The sequence below is a fragment of the Bactrocera neohumeralis genome, chromosome 2, assembly GCF_024586455.1.
Source record: "Bactrocera neohumeralis isolate Rockhampton chromosome 2, APGP_CSIRO_Bneo_wtdbg2-racon-allhic-juicebox.fasta_v2, whole genome shotgun sequence".
NCBI classification, from domain to species: domain Eukaryota; kingdom Metazoa; phylum Arthropoda; class Insecta; order Diptera; family Tephritidae; genus Bactrocera; species Bactrocera neohumeralis.
The window spans coordinates 82090059-82105605 of record NC_065919.1 but is presented as its reverse complement, the minus strand read 5'-3'; the positions used below and the strand labels follow the sequence as shown (position 1 = coordinate 82105605).

The window sequence follows — 15547 nt, the reverse complement described above, 5'->3', positions numbered from 1 at the left end:
AGCTTTTGCGGCTATCAACATGTTTATCAACATCAACAGTTTGCGCAACAACATTCCCATGTTGATGGCTATGCCGATGTTGATGATGATGATGATGATGTGGTGGTGGATGATAATTACAGCGCTGCTGTTCATAATTTATGCATGACCATTTTCGTGTTCCCCGGTTGTTGGCGTTAGATGACTCGCGCTTTTTGGTCACTGCTGGCCGGTCGCTTTGTCCACTTTGTTAGCTTTGCCGCTGCCGTACTGTACATATAGACTTATGTTGTTATGTATTGACTTTGTCCATACAGATCGAATGGCATTCCGTTGCGTGCGGTGCTACAGGAGCCGCCATCGTGTAGCTGTCAATCGCCAAGCAATCGATAATTTCCAAATGCGTTGCACGAAAGTAACCCTAAACCGTAAAGGACTGCGCATATTATGAGTATACTATACGAACTTCGCTTTTGTTTTTTTACTCGCTTCCAATTTGTGCTACAAATGGTGTCCGTATAATTTTGGTTGGATGACCTCAGTGGGCCATAAATTGTTTCTGTATATAATTGCTGCAGGAGTTAATACTAGCAGTATAAATGTCTAAGCAAGTTGTTTTTAGTGATACTGTTGAAATACTATATATTTACATATCAATATTCTCGTAGATATATGTACATATGTATAATGTTATTATTGTATTTGTCTGCATGTAATTATATGTTATGACTCTGGGAAATGTAGTAACATTTGCTCACCATATAAACAACTAAAGGTACACTAACAAAAAATATTTAAACTTGGATATATGTATCTATATTTAAGTTTGTATCTATGCATATAATATGCAGGGAGTGCCAATTTTAATCTCATTCCGTGCTGACTTAATGAAATCAGTAGCTTTTGTGGGCAACCACATCAGTCAACATTCATCGGCATCGATTTTCAGCGACATCGATTTCCAAAGACTGTTTCGTTTTGTGTTTTCATTTAATGAAAACAAGAAACTTCGGTTGCACCAAATCCCTAATATACTTCCCAAATACCAAAGATTCCTTACCAGAACTAAATTTTGATGAGTCAGTTTGTATGACAGCTAAACGCTATGGTGATCCGATCTGAATAATTTCTTCGGAGATTTCACCATTGCCTTAAGAAATGAGTTATACTGAGTTTCGTAAAGGTATATTCTCAAATGAAAAAGATGAACACTTGATCTCGATCGTTCAGATCCTGAAATCGGTTACCATTAATGAACTGTCAATCGAAGTGTCATGAAACATTGAAATGACTGAGCGAAATATTTTCTAATTATTTCTAAATGCTTTTCCATATAATATTGAATCCTCATAACATAGCGTTTCAGAATCATAGCATGCCTGGTTAGCAATGAATTGTCCATCAGTTGTTGATTTACAGTCGGGTCGATAAGTGACTAACTCTTTTACTAATTGAATAATGATTAGACATTTGGTTTATATAGGCCTATGTAGCGTACATACAAGGTCTGTCGCAAAAGAAACAGAACTTTTTAAATATAACTGTTTCTGGTGGCGCCACCTATTGGTGGGTATATGAAATAAAAAGTTTGATCTCTTGTTGATATTTCGTAAAAATTTTAAGACAATTGGATAACTACAATCGATGTTATCGATCAAAAAGTGACAGCAACTTTTGGTCATCGGTCGTAAAATGCATTTTGAACAAAGAGCAAATATTAAATTTTGTTTTAAACTTGGGAAAACGTTTACTGAAACATTTCAAATGATGAAAAAAGTTTATGGTGATTAGTGCCTTTCCCGTAGTAATGTGCATGAGTGGTTTAAGCGATTCCAAGCAGGTCGTGAGGACCTCTGTGACGATCAGAAGTTGGGCCGGCCAAAATCAGTGATTAACCAAAACAATATTGAAAAAGTGCAGGAATTTATTAAGAATGAGCCGAAATCTTCTTTGCGTTACATGGAAATAGAGTTAAATATCACCAAAGACTCCATTCATCGCATTTTGATAGATAAATTGGGTCTACGGAAGGTGTGCTCCAAGTTTGTTCCGCACAAATTGACTGAAGAGCAAAAATTGCTACGAATCTAACATTGTAAGGATTTGATTAAGGAGTCGAGAAAGAACATAAACTACAAATATTCGATTGTGACTGGTGATAAAAGCCTGATCTGGCACCCTGTGATTTTTACCTATTTGGAAAACTTCATTTACCCATGAATGGACACTGGTTTCAGGACATTTCAGCTATCCAAAAGGCGACGACCGATATTCTCAAGAGCATTCCGAAAAATGACCTTAAACACTCATTTGAAATGCTAATTGACCGGGCTAAACGCTGTATCGAAGCACAAGGAAACTACTTTGAATAAAAAATATAACTTTTGAAAAATATTAATTTTTTGTTGTTTTTTTTAACAGTCCTGTTTCTCTTGCGACAGACGCTGTATGTATACATATGTTTTAGCATTTAGATGTTAGTAAATAGATGTATATGATTAAAAATTAATACCCTAAACTTCAGTCTATTTTGCAGCAGTCGTAAATATGTATTCAAATAACTTCATATTGATTATACCGAATACATTTAAATATTTTAAATTGTTGAAAGGCTGAGATCATAATTGGAAATTACTAAAAATATAAACTATTAATATATAAATATATATGTATTTTTGTTTACAACTTCTAAGCGCTATTTATTTCGAGCTGTTGTATATTACATTGTATTTAACATAGATTTTAAAATATGCTAATATGTATTTTCAATAGAGCTGACTCATACTCAAACTTTCATATGTACATATGTATTTACTTGATTACGCGCATGCTGTAGTGGATTTCTGAATGAAATCACATTTTGTTAAAGCGACAATTAATCAAAAATGATAAATTACAAAACTAAATTGACTTAATAAATATTCTCGTATTTGTCATTTTTTAACGAGCTGACCGACGTGGCTAATAACAATAGAGGCATGTACTACTATGAGCAAAAAATAGTAAGACTTTGTTCATAATTTTAAAATTCTTAATTTATTCTTCAAAATCTATGTCGTCCCCTCACAGTAATCCGCCTTGGCCTAAATACACATGTGACAATGTTTTGAAATATTGTTGAATAATATCACTTATCGTAAAAATCGCCGAATAAACTTTATGTACTTCAGAAAGACAATCATATACTGAACACTAATGATTATTTTGATGTGAAATTTGGCAAAGATGTCACTGGCAGTCATACCCACCTATAAAAAAAAAATTTCAACGAATGGGGTTTTCGCGCGAAAAGTCTTACTATTATTTGCCCACAGTAGTATTTATGTTAAGACATAAATTAAATATATGAATAAAGAAAATTTTAGAAATGAAAAAGTTAAGACGAATGCCACATTTGAAATAATTAAAAAAATATTGTTGGTATATTATTATCTAAAATTATAAAAAAGAATCATAAATCATCAATTCTTCCACCAAAATTATATAAATGTAGGTTGGACTTATTATCCTTGTTAAAGTTTCTTACAAGCAAATTAATATACCAGTTTCAGGGATATCACACTGAAACACAAAGTATTTTTTGAAATGTCAAAAAAAGTTAAAATAACACTAAAATGAGTTCCTTTTAGAAGTGTTGTTTCAGGCATCACTGTGCCACACTCGAGTATTGGACCAAACCTAAGTAAAAAGTAATTTCTTCACGTTTTCCTTGAAACCTTAAACAATAGTAAGCTCGACCAAAAAAATTTATAAACCTTTGAATGGAGCCCACATTTTTCATTATTAGGAAGACAACTGAACAAACATTTTTTTTTCAAAAAATAAAAATTCCCTTAATTTTTAACACATCTCCAGAAAAAAATTTTTCCGTTTTACGAGATTAGCCTTGAGAATCGAAATAAAACGTATAAATTGATTTTTTCCTTAGGAGAAGTGTTCAAAAAAACAGGAATTTTCAATTTTTGAAAAAGAATGTTTATTTATTTGTCTGTTGTCGCCTACAAAATATTCCTCCTTTGATATTATATAGTACTTTCATGCCAGCGCTTCTTTCAATCGTCGAAACACTCCTCAAACTCGATTTGTGGGATAGCCTATAGCTCTTTCGGCCTTGCCATGTTGAATATGAAGGCTGTGCTATCGTTGCAGTATTGTTTTTGTCCAGGAGTTCTCGAAAAAATTCTTTGAATCATTTGTTTTAACAAACGAAAATCGTCAATGTATAAAAACACATCTAACTTTAGTGACTTCAACAGTCAAAGTAAGCAACTTATACAACTGAAAATTTTGTCGTACTTCAAGGGCTGACATACATACATGTCATACATAATGAAAATAAATTTGTTAATTGGATTCTCCATCCCCCAGGCCCCCAAATCCTTTTAGCTGGAATGAGAAAACGCAAGTTAGAAAGATTTTTTTTTTTTGGTGATAACTATTCACCAGTTCAACCTATATCGGTGGATGCTTCTAACTAACGTGCTCATGTGCGGCCACCTGATTTATATAGTTTCCGTCATCCGGTGTACCCTGTTTAGGCGCTAATGGCCGCCAAATGGTGACACGAAAAAAGGCAAAATGCTTTTTATGCGGTTGCCACGCCCCTAGTAGTGCTAGGCAGATGGTTGATAATGCCAATAAAAGCCCTGATCCTCTAGGCTGTGCAAATTGTTTTTACATAGCTCATATACTCTGGCCGCTAGATGTCGCAGAAGGGTGCAAAAATACCTGTTTTTATGGCAGAACGGTCATTTTATATTCTATACGATTGTCACGCTCCTGGTGGAAGTAAGAGGGAGGTTGATGGTGATAATGGGAGCTCTGAGTGTCCTCCAGAGAATCCACTTGGAAAATTTTAATTACAAAATTCCCGTTATTTTTGAACACACCTCGTGAAAATACCCAGGAAAACGTTGATTTTAACGTATTACAAAAAAAAAAAAAAAAAAATACATACAGACTCTTGTAGGTTAATGCACCAATAAGACTGACCAGCTTTTGTTTCATTGAGGTAGGTCCAAGTATGGCGCTGGCTTCAATTTATCATGAGAAGCATCTGTCTGCAGTCTCCTCACATGTTAACTTTTTACACTTTATTTAGTTATATATGTATGTACATATATCGCTATATACATACATATAAGCCCTGCAGTAAAAGTTTTTTGATGTGCAAAAAACAGCGGGTGAGCGCTGCAAAGTGTTCAGCGGGTATTTGAAAGGTGCAAATTGAACGTCTCAATTACCGGCTAATTAAAAGTTCGATGAATTTAGCATGCGTTTTTGCACAGTTAGCACTTGCAGTCATATGGTGACGGTATACCGTACATACATACAAATACACAACACTATGGTAAAAACTAAAAACACAAACACTCATGACTTTAGCGAGTTGTTTTTGCTTTCTTTTTTCAATATTGCACTGTTATACTAAATTCTATATGCATGCATCTGTAAGTGAGAGTGCTAAGTGTATTTTTTTGTAGTTTTTGTATGCATATGTATGTGTACATATTTACTGTTAGTTAAAGTATAATATACGAGCCACAGCTATGGCATTATGAGCTTATAAGCTTAATTGCGCACTGCGCCAGCGCATTCAGCCGTCAAACAAGGTGGCAGTGATGACATCGCAGTGCATACGGTTTATAGTGTCTGCTAATACATACATACATATGTACATGCTATATATCCCTGCATACTTTTACAAATCAATGGCTTTAGTCTCTTAAGACCATCGTATACGCTGGGTCCACCCCGTTTAGACAACACCCTTAACTACATTGCATTTCTCAATAGTTGTTGGTGTTGTCGTTGTACTATATACATATGTACTTCTGTACATGTAAGTATATACAAATATAAGTATAAGCCTACTGGCACACCCCGCACACGCTGCGCGCCGTTTGAGCGATTAGTCATGTAAATGGGGCAAGGAGTGCTTTGGGGAAGACTTCAAGCAACCAAACAGAATAAGGGAGAACTTGAATAAAAAAACGGAAGAAAGTAAAAATATTGACATTAATTTAAACTAAAATTTGTAGTATAACAGTACTTTGCTTTCAAAACGTAGTGGTATACCTGCAGCATAATTATAGTGTTTAGAAAGAAACCACAACAACAAACGGGCTGCTGATGACATATAAAAGTTGGGAAAAGAAGAAAAAATAAAAACAAAACCAACACAAAGCCATATGCCTGCTGCGGGTCTGAGGGTGACCACTGGCCACTCATTGTTGACATTTTCTAATACTCGCATGTTCGGCTTTTTCAATGGGGCTCGTGCTGGCTTGCGCGTGTATGTGTGTGCGGTTAGTTGAGAAGAGTCAATTTGCTGAGAGATATCAAAAAGACAACTAATTAACAGCGCAACTGTAATGTTGAGCTTTCGCTTTTTGCTGACAGCTTTTTTAGTACTTTCTTACAAAGCTTTGCTGCGGCGGTACTCTAGCGGTAAATGCGCATACGTGTGTGAAAAGTTTAATAGGAATATTAAAGCGCTTCCGGTTTGCAGTGCCGTTAGTTTTAAATTAGTTTGATCTTGATATACTATACTGAAATTTTGAATTTTCAGCATTTTATTAATTTATATTTATTTTTTTAATTTCAGGTAAGCCTTATGATCTTCCAAAAGTGACTCCAATACTTGCACGACAATTATTTTGAGGTAAAAAAGGCTTCATTGTCAATTACATACTAAAAAAACATATATGTATGTATATTATAATTGAAGTTGTTATCCATAATTATTTTTTTTTTTGTTAGCAATGAAAGTGAATAACTTACATAATAGCATTATTAAAAGTTTATTATAAGACTGGTACTTAGGTCGCGAATCATGGTCGAATCGAATGAAAACTGAAAAGCTGATGATCTTGCAAAGTAAAATACCGGAATAGCAGCAGGTGAGCATGCTACCTTCTCTTGTTATTCTTTGCCCAGTCTTGGAATAACAGCTAGACCTTACGTAAGCTCAACGAACGATGTGTAAAACCCTACAGGCTTTAGCTGAAATATTGGAGTGCCAGATGAAGTTTTGCATTCAGACTTAGACTCAGACACATCTTTTTTTGTAAAAGAAATAAGAAAGAAATGCCTATCTACAACCTAAGGTTAACAAATTTTGACTGACCTCTACTGTCTATCTCTTCATTGTTCACATTATGTACAATGTTAGTTTGAAATTTATCTTAAAGTTTTAAACTATTTATCTCACAAACCATTTAAGCTTAATCAGCTAAAGCTAAGAACAAGTCTTTCATGTTCCTCTTGATATACTGTGAAAATGGAAAGGAAAACAGCTGTTAAACACGCAACCCTATATAATGGTTATGTTGTAAACTGCTAATGTGAGATAACTCAATAAATAAAGGAATTAGGAGAGAATATTTTGATGACAATATTGTCTTGTGTCAAAAATAGGTAAAACCTGGTCAATATTACGAATTTCGAAGTTCGTCTGACCTTTTACCGCAAGTATTGTACAAAATGTGAGTCTTCTTAATGAAATCCAGCAAATGTCCTTCTGTGATAATTGTCTGTCCTTGTGCCGAAAATGGTTATAATCGGTTGAGCAGATCTCCTAGCTGCCACATACCTAATATAGTGAGTCCCAACCACTTAATTAACTGTTTTCTTAACCACTTGTGGATATGCAGGAAATCAGTCTAAGTCTCAACGTTATTCTCACCTCCCGTTACCTTATATCTCATGTATCTCAATTGAAGATACCACAACAAAATTAAGCAATAATATATTAATTAGTCATTCGGTAACAAAAATTATGAATATCGATACACGAATAGCAATTACCCGTCTGAAGAACAATAATGCGACGGGGCCGATGGATTGCCGGGCGAGCTATTCAAATACGGCGGCAAAGAACTGATAGGGAGAATGTATCACCTTCTTTGTAGAATACGGTTGGATGAACAGTGAGTCTTTAAGGCTGGAAAACCAACAACTGACCAGATATTAAGTTTTATGACCAGATATTATTGAAGAAAGGATCGACACATACCACCTCTTCGTCGATTTCAAAGCTGCTTTATGCCGCTACGTCTGAATTCGGTATCCACACAAAGCTAATATGAATGTGTAAACTGACGTGGAGCAATACCAAAAGCTCCATCATGATCGGGAAGAGCCTCTCCGACCCGTTCGATATCAAACGAGGTTTCAGACAAGGCAACTTCCTAGCGGCTACGATGGCTAGGTCATGTCGTCCGAATGGATGAAAACACTACAGCTCTGAAAGTATTCGAAAGAGGAAGACCTCCACTCCGTGGGAAAGACCAATTGGCGCAAACAGCGAAAAGGAAGAACGCGCTATTGTAAACTCCACTATAACGTAAGCGGTGTCAAGGCCAATAAAAAAGAAGAGGAAGATATCACTTCCAACACTAATAATATGAAGAATACATAGAAGAATAAGATATTTGTATTGATTTTGATATAAATATATCGGACTAAGTGATTACATGACATATGGATTAAGATAGATACCAAATATGTTCATGATTCATTCATAGTTTTAAAATTTGTTTTAATAAAATTTTTTTGCTAATTTCTAAAAATATACTCCGACTTATAGCTTTGAAAATTGTATGATATTAAAATATTTCGTTACAGCCGAATTTAGTTTTTCTTTCTTGTTGTTACTAGATTACAGTACACTCGGAAATTTTAGACTCTTAGAAAAAATATCGCTCTACAGTGAAGCTTGGATAAGAATAGCAAAATTTGTTCATTAATTTACCAGGAAATGACAACACAGGTTTTTTCTTTAATTTAGTGTTTTTAAAGACTTTCATACATACAATAATAACATGTTTTATATATTTTTATAGTGGGGAAAAATTTATAAAAAAAATGCCTATGATATGCTTAACCTGTTTAATCAAACGACTTCCCCAAACAGACTCATTTTCATATTTAAACTTTGCTTTCTTTAGAGCTGAAGCAAAGGAAATTTTTCAGGGGAATTCAATTAAAATAATAAATAAATTTTAATCTCTCTATCTCCAATATTATTTCTTCCTACTTCACTACACACAAATTACGACTCTTCTACCCAGACGTCCGCACAATAATCCCACACTTTACTGTGAAAACTTTGCCGACTCGATTTAATGACTTCACCAACAAAAAGTCAACCCAATGACGCCTCACCGCCAGTACGACTAAACTCTTATATGTACTATATGTACAGCTATAAAATACACCGGTACCACCTGCCGCCATCCCTTCACAACTATTTCACTATGAGAGCTACGCCTGTTCACCTTTCGGCTTTCCTCAAAGCGGTTCGATGCACAAGTGTTCGTTTTGTTATGATTTAGTCACCTAGTCTACCTCCAACTACGATGATTTACCGTTGTGGGGGCGTTTAAGGATGCATGTGCACGCATTGAAACTAATGCGGTACTTTTGTATATCAATAGATATCCTCAACTATTCGTGGATATGCCATACAATTGTACAATGGCAATGCGGTGGGTTGGTCGGGTGTGTGTTCGATTGCTTGAATTCGCCACTAATAACCAACAAACTGCGCAAGGACATTTTTACTTTACGAGCGCAGTCACTACTATGCCACTACGGCGTGCCTTTATAACGGTATGCGATGCGACCTATTTTGTTTGGGGTGGAGTGAGGTGTCTTTAGTCGTTTATGTTTGCCTATTTCTTTTTCCAACAGACTGCGAGTGGCGAAGAACCGCAAACGAAAAAATCAAAACAAATTTCTAAGAAATTCCATTCCTTTGGCAAATCGAACGAATAGTCGTGTCTGAGCGTTCGCGTTTAACGGTTGATTGTTTGTCTGCCAAAATTATTAAACTTCTAGAAGTGAAGGCAACTATTTGCAAGCCTCTGTTTTTAGTAAAATTTCGTGTGTTTTGCGTAGCTTTTGGTGAAAAGTGAATACAAATTAAAAAAATATTTCGCGATATTCTAAAATTGAACGAAAGGACCCTCTAATATACAAGTGTAGCAGATGCAGCTGTAATAAGAAATATACAAATAAATAAAAAAAAAATTTGGATAAATCGCGTGCCGCTAAAAATAGGTCTGTTGTAGAAAATAGTTCGTTGCAAGCGCAAACTGACCCTTCAGTGGGTTAAAGTGCATTATCCTGACTGGCGTCGTGTGTTATTGCCCTGCCGTGGACGCATGAAAAATCGATAAATTGCATTTTAAGTTATTCATTGCTAATATTTTACACCTGCCGGCCATAAATATAGCGTTGGCTTCACTGATTATTGTTTAAACTATTATTTATTATGACTCAGTGTTTGCTGCAGATATTTTAAGGATTGTGGAAGGCGAAATATTAATAGCTCTTCTAATTGCCATTAACAATTACAGTAAAGTTCGAAGTTTGTTTTTTCAATAATATTTTATTTCGCCAATATTATGCATTGGCGCGCATTGCCACCGAATACCGCAGCATTGGAAATCCCAAAGTAGACACAGTGTTTATAATTGCGATTTTCACAAGCATTTTGATTTTTTTTTTATTAATTTGAGTACGTGAGTATATTTTGTAAGCGAGTGAGAAAAAAATATTTGCTTCATATACTATTTGTTTTTTGTTGATATCTAAGGGGTTACATGGGTTTCCTCGGGCCCTTTTTCAACAATTTTTTCTAATATAAAAAATGAAATATTTACGTAGAATTTTTCTGTTACAAACATACACCATTAACAAAGAAGTTCTGAAACTTTTGAAAAAAAAATATTTTACAGTCGGCCATTTGCAACGGCATTTCCGATGACTCGTCCATTTTGCAGAATAACTCCTTACAAGATCATCTAAAGTGAAAAATACGTGTTTTAGGTACCACCTTAACTTAGAACTTAGACGAAGAAAAAAAACTGAAAATTGGATTTTTGGTAGACAGTTAAAAAAATGAACATTTTGCGACTTTTTTTTTCAAATAGTTGTAATCGAAGTCCTCCGTCCAAGTCTTTAAGAATTGTATCTCAAAGACCTGTGTAAAATTTCATGAAGATCGGTTGAATAGTTCTCGAGAAATCTTGCCAACCGACTTCAAAAACGCAGTTTCGAGAAAAACACGCTTACAGACCGCGCACTTAGCCCAGCTAGCCTCGAGCGCACTAGTTCTCAAGACTGTTTCTCCAAAACTATTACCCGGATTAACTTCAAAATTTAGGACAATATTCTAGAGCTGTTGTATAATTTAATAGGGTAATAAAAAATAGAGTTTTTGAAACCCGAAAACCTCATTTCAAATCGCTTATTAGTTTATTAATCTGAATCGTATTTGATTCGCCAAATTTCTATTGACAAATTTTGATTACTAATTTTTAGTAAAAAATTAAATTATGTTTGCAAATAAATAAAATAGTATGCGATTATGCCAATTTAGTATACAAAATTATATACTTATGTTGTTGTTCGAAAGAGCCCTGGCTGAACTAGAAAATTGTCTTTGTATAAGCAAATCCTCTTTAGCCACTCGCTTACAAGAGGACGCTGGTGTTATACTAAGAATATTTAAAATTATAAGTTCGATGGAAAAAGAAATATTTAGAATCAGTTAAATTCTCATCGAGGTTCTCCAACGGTAGGCCCAAGAAACGAGCTGTTCCGACGAGGTCGGACTACAGAGAGAGGGGTGTTAGATGTGCAGGGTTAGCTGGGCATGTAAAGAGTTGGTTAGAGTCATTCGAAGACTCGTTGAATGCAGGACATATAAGTAAGAATTTAACCTGCTAGAGTATCCAGAACAAAGTATACTTTGGATACCTTCTCCATATTGGTTTTTTTCAAAAGTTTTTTAAACTAAACAAATAGAATACTTCCTTATTACAATAGACAGATCTTAAACTGATCTAGATAAAGTTTTACTAATCTACATACTAACAAGTAAATTTTTTTGTTCATTCTCGACTCCTAAAAAAAAAGTGGAAGCATACATTTTAGTCTACGTTCTTTGTTTTCCGACAATCAGAAATTTCTATAAGTTGTATCTTTTTGCCACAGTAATGAAGGACTTAAAAAAGGTTTTAGCTGTCGAAGGTGCCAAAGGTTTTAAGCTCTCTACGTAGGGAAAAGGACTTAAAAACGCAGGTCGGAGATGCCGTAAGGTGTTGGCCATCGCTTGCAGAGAAATAAAAACATGTTGATCGAAAACTTCAGGCGTAGAGAGCTTCTTAAACTCACAACCATCGATTATGTGTTTTCTCAAAATCTCAAAAATTTTCTTAGAGTTCAAGTTCCTTTTTTTTGAAATAGTTCCGAAAAATAATTGTTGGTGCAATAAGTGTTTTTTTTAATATTATGTCAAAACTTAATTATTGTGGAGCACAGCTGGTTCAAAGCTTAAGACCTTGAGAATAGTGGAAGTCTAAGTCCATTGTTTAAATAAAACTTCTATCTATAACCTTTAATATTTTTTTTAATATTTTTTCTATTCTCCGGAATGAAGACGAAATTTTTTGATGCAGTTGGATATTTTGAAAGTGAAGTAAAAAATATTCAGAAAAGTTTTTTCCGTATTATGCCAAAACTTAATTATTAAATTTTTGAGAATTTAAGAAATCTACTGTATAAATTTTATTTTTTTCAATTTTTAGAGTATTTATAAATATTTGAAAAATAAGCTAAAAGTCTTCCAATTCTGGAATTATTACGTTATTCTCCGAACCCTCTTCTAGAAGATTTTAACCATACAATAACCTACCGTTCCTTAAAAATAAAAGATTGAAAATTTAAAAAATAACGCTACTCAAAAAGAGTAAATTTTATCCAAAATTTTAGTGGTTTTTGACCAGCTACAACTCTTTTTTGAACTAAGGGGCCATTATATGGAAAACCATCTATCGAACATGCAGAGCATTTTAAAATGTCTCCGAGTAATCACTCAAGTAAATTTGAGAAATGAAGGTTTGTGAAAAACGTGTTTAAAGATAAACTGTTTGAGCAGATTGAACTGAGTGGCTACACTTTAGTAGGCTGTAACCAAGAAACTATTTCAGATATCAATCTAAAGTTACAGAAAGTCTAAGAATGCGATTTTTTTCTGAATTACATACGAGGCGTGCGTATTTCATTAGTTTTTATTCCCATATTCACCTACACAATGCCACTGTGCGACAGCAGCGCTGCACCGCGCTGCCGATAACAATCAAAAGTCGATTGCCGCAACAATGGCGTCGAAAACTTTACCGCAAACTGAAATTATTCGTGCAATTCGTACCCGTCAGCCATTTGCGGTTGTAGTATTAGATATCCCTATAAAAGCACGTACACACACACACAATCATATATATATGTTTACAAATAGAAGCCTGTTAGTTGTTCATATGTATGTATGTATGTATGTCTCGTGTGTGTGTGTGTGTGTGGTATTGAAAGGGTATTTATGGCGCGCGTCTAACTCAGCTTTAGCCACGAATCATTCGGCTGTGAATGCGCATTCTTGTTCAATCGCCTCAAATAGAAAATCGCATGCAAATTAGCAATAGCAAAGTTTTTTCAAGTTTCAATAGCTCCAACTTTCAACTTTATTGTCAACATGAAATGCAGCCAAGCTACTCGTAACCCGCAACTTCCTCTCTTACTGCTGAACATCCAGCCACATGTGTGGGTCGTAAAAGTCATAAAAAAGGAAATGTTTTGCATACAAGTTTGTAGGTCAAAAGGCAAATGGCAAAACAATGCAGAAAGTGTTATCCAATGCATTAGAATATGCTAAGTAGCGAATGGCTTGACTGCGCGCTGCTCAATGAGCATTAATGGTCAGTAATGATGGCAGCGCTTCGTTGATGTGTAATTGATATTAGTGGGCTCTTAAGTCATGCGTGTATTTAGCGCAAGGGTAGAGAAGCGATGTGAATCTATAAATACAATGAGGTTTTCATATGCTTATCCTTCATAATGCCTAACTTGTTAGAGTGTTGAAGTTTTAGAGTGCTTTAGAGAAGCGGAAGTGAAATCATTTCATTGACTGACTTGGTTTCAATTATAAACATTAACTTTTAAAGCAAAACAATGGTAATAATAGAGCAGAGATATTTTTTAATTTTTAAATTTCTTATTACAAAATTTGATAAATCGATTTGGGTACAAAAATATCTCTAATTCAGTTCAGGGTTATATACAGAGATCGCTATCTTTTATGTCCGTACAATTCATATATACTTTTTTAATAAATAATTATATAGTAATTCGAAAACTTATGCAGCATTAATAAATAATTTTGAACAGTGATTAAAAAGATAAAAAGTGAAAAAGTAAATTGTGAATTTCAAAACTAATTACAATTTAAAAAAATACATATAAATTAAACATAAGACAAAACTCTAATTCATTTGAATTCTAACAATAATGGGGGACGCGGAGGCGGTAAGTTGTGAAATATTATTTATTTTACTCAATAATATTTACGGGAACATATCCATGTATGTGTATTTAACCAAGGACATGTTAGATTTTCAAAATTTTCATTGAAAATTTGGTAAAAATTCTTATGGTGCACACAAGTAATAAGTGAATTTGTTTGATATTATTTTATATAATATTAACAATATTTTATACCATATTTTTACTCATATCCATACTTTGACGCGGTCTGTCAAAAAAACAACATTTTGTGATATGTAAATTCAAATCTTTATTAAGAGCTTCAAAATAAGTTCATGCAAATTCTTAATCCAATATTCCATATGCATTTTATGCTAGTAGGACCCGACAAAAATGCACTTCAGTGCCTTAGGCAAATGACTTTGGTTCTCCAGATTTTCCAGTTTTGAAAAATAGAAATATGTAAGTCACAGAGATCCAAATCTTATGTAAATAGCAAAAAAGCTGAGCAAGAACTTTCCTTTGGCATTTGGCTGAGTCATTCCATTAATTTGATAACCACAAATCCTGTAATTTTCGACGAATCGCTTCACGTAGACGCCTCAAAAAGACCAAGTTGTATTCTTTATTGAGCATTTAACCCTGTGAAACTATTTCATCTTGACCCAAACCCCCATAATCAAAGAACACTATGAGAATCTCCTTAATTTTTGACCGAACTTGACTTTTTTTTTGTTTTCCTTGATATCAGAGATATTACCAACATGAGGATTTTCAAGCACTGTTTTTGTTTTTGGCTTTAATCGTAATTAACTGAGGCGGATGGCCCTACATTTATATAAAAAAAGTAAGGAAGGGCTAAGTTCGGGTTCAACCCAGCATTTTATATTCTTATAACTTGGAGGAATGCCAAGAAAATACCCTAAGGCTAAAACGTGAAACCGACGATCGGAATCCAAGCATATATATATATATACCCTATACAACTCATACTTTGACCGACATATTCTGCATAAGATTTGTTCGGAAAACGAAAATTATTATAAATAGTATATGGGAGTTGGGGTAGCATATACCCTATTTTATTTATTAACTATTATCATGCCACTATGTCAAGCTTTTGACCAATTTTATCTATTTTGAGCTCAAATATACTCTGTTATCAGGAAAATATGTCATTGAGAAAACTCACATGATAGCCGACATGTGCGGAATAAAGTCACCTGAAAATCGAAAATTG

At 34.3% G+C, this 15547-nt stretch overlaps 1 protein-coding gene across 20 annotated transcripts in view; it reads left to right on the top strand.

Annotated features, from left to right (window-relative positions):
* Positions 1-15547, top strand: part of LOC126761453 (microtubule-associated protein tau) — a 67357-nt gene that overhangs the window by 20733 nt on the left and 31077 nt on the right. For 3 of the 20 annotated variants that reach the window (XM_050477699.1, XM_050477639.1, XM_050477648.1), the window contains exon 1: positions 14187-14349. The exons of 6 other annotated variants lie outside the window; for them this stretch is intronic. In XM_050477699.1, the coding sequence (XP_050333656.1) occupies positions 14332-14349 (18 nt within the window). In that variant the 5' untranslated portion in view covers positions 14187-14331. Of the gene's footprint in view, positions 1-9853; positions 10045-14168; positions 14350-15547 lie in introns of those variants that run through there. 11 more of the 20 variants (XM_050477624.1, XM_050477633.1, XM_050477666.1 and 8 more) reach the window with 10 other exon arrangements.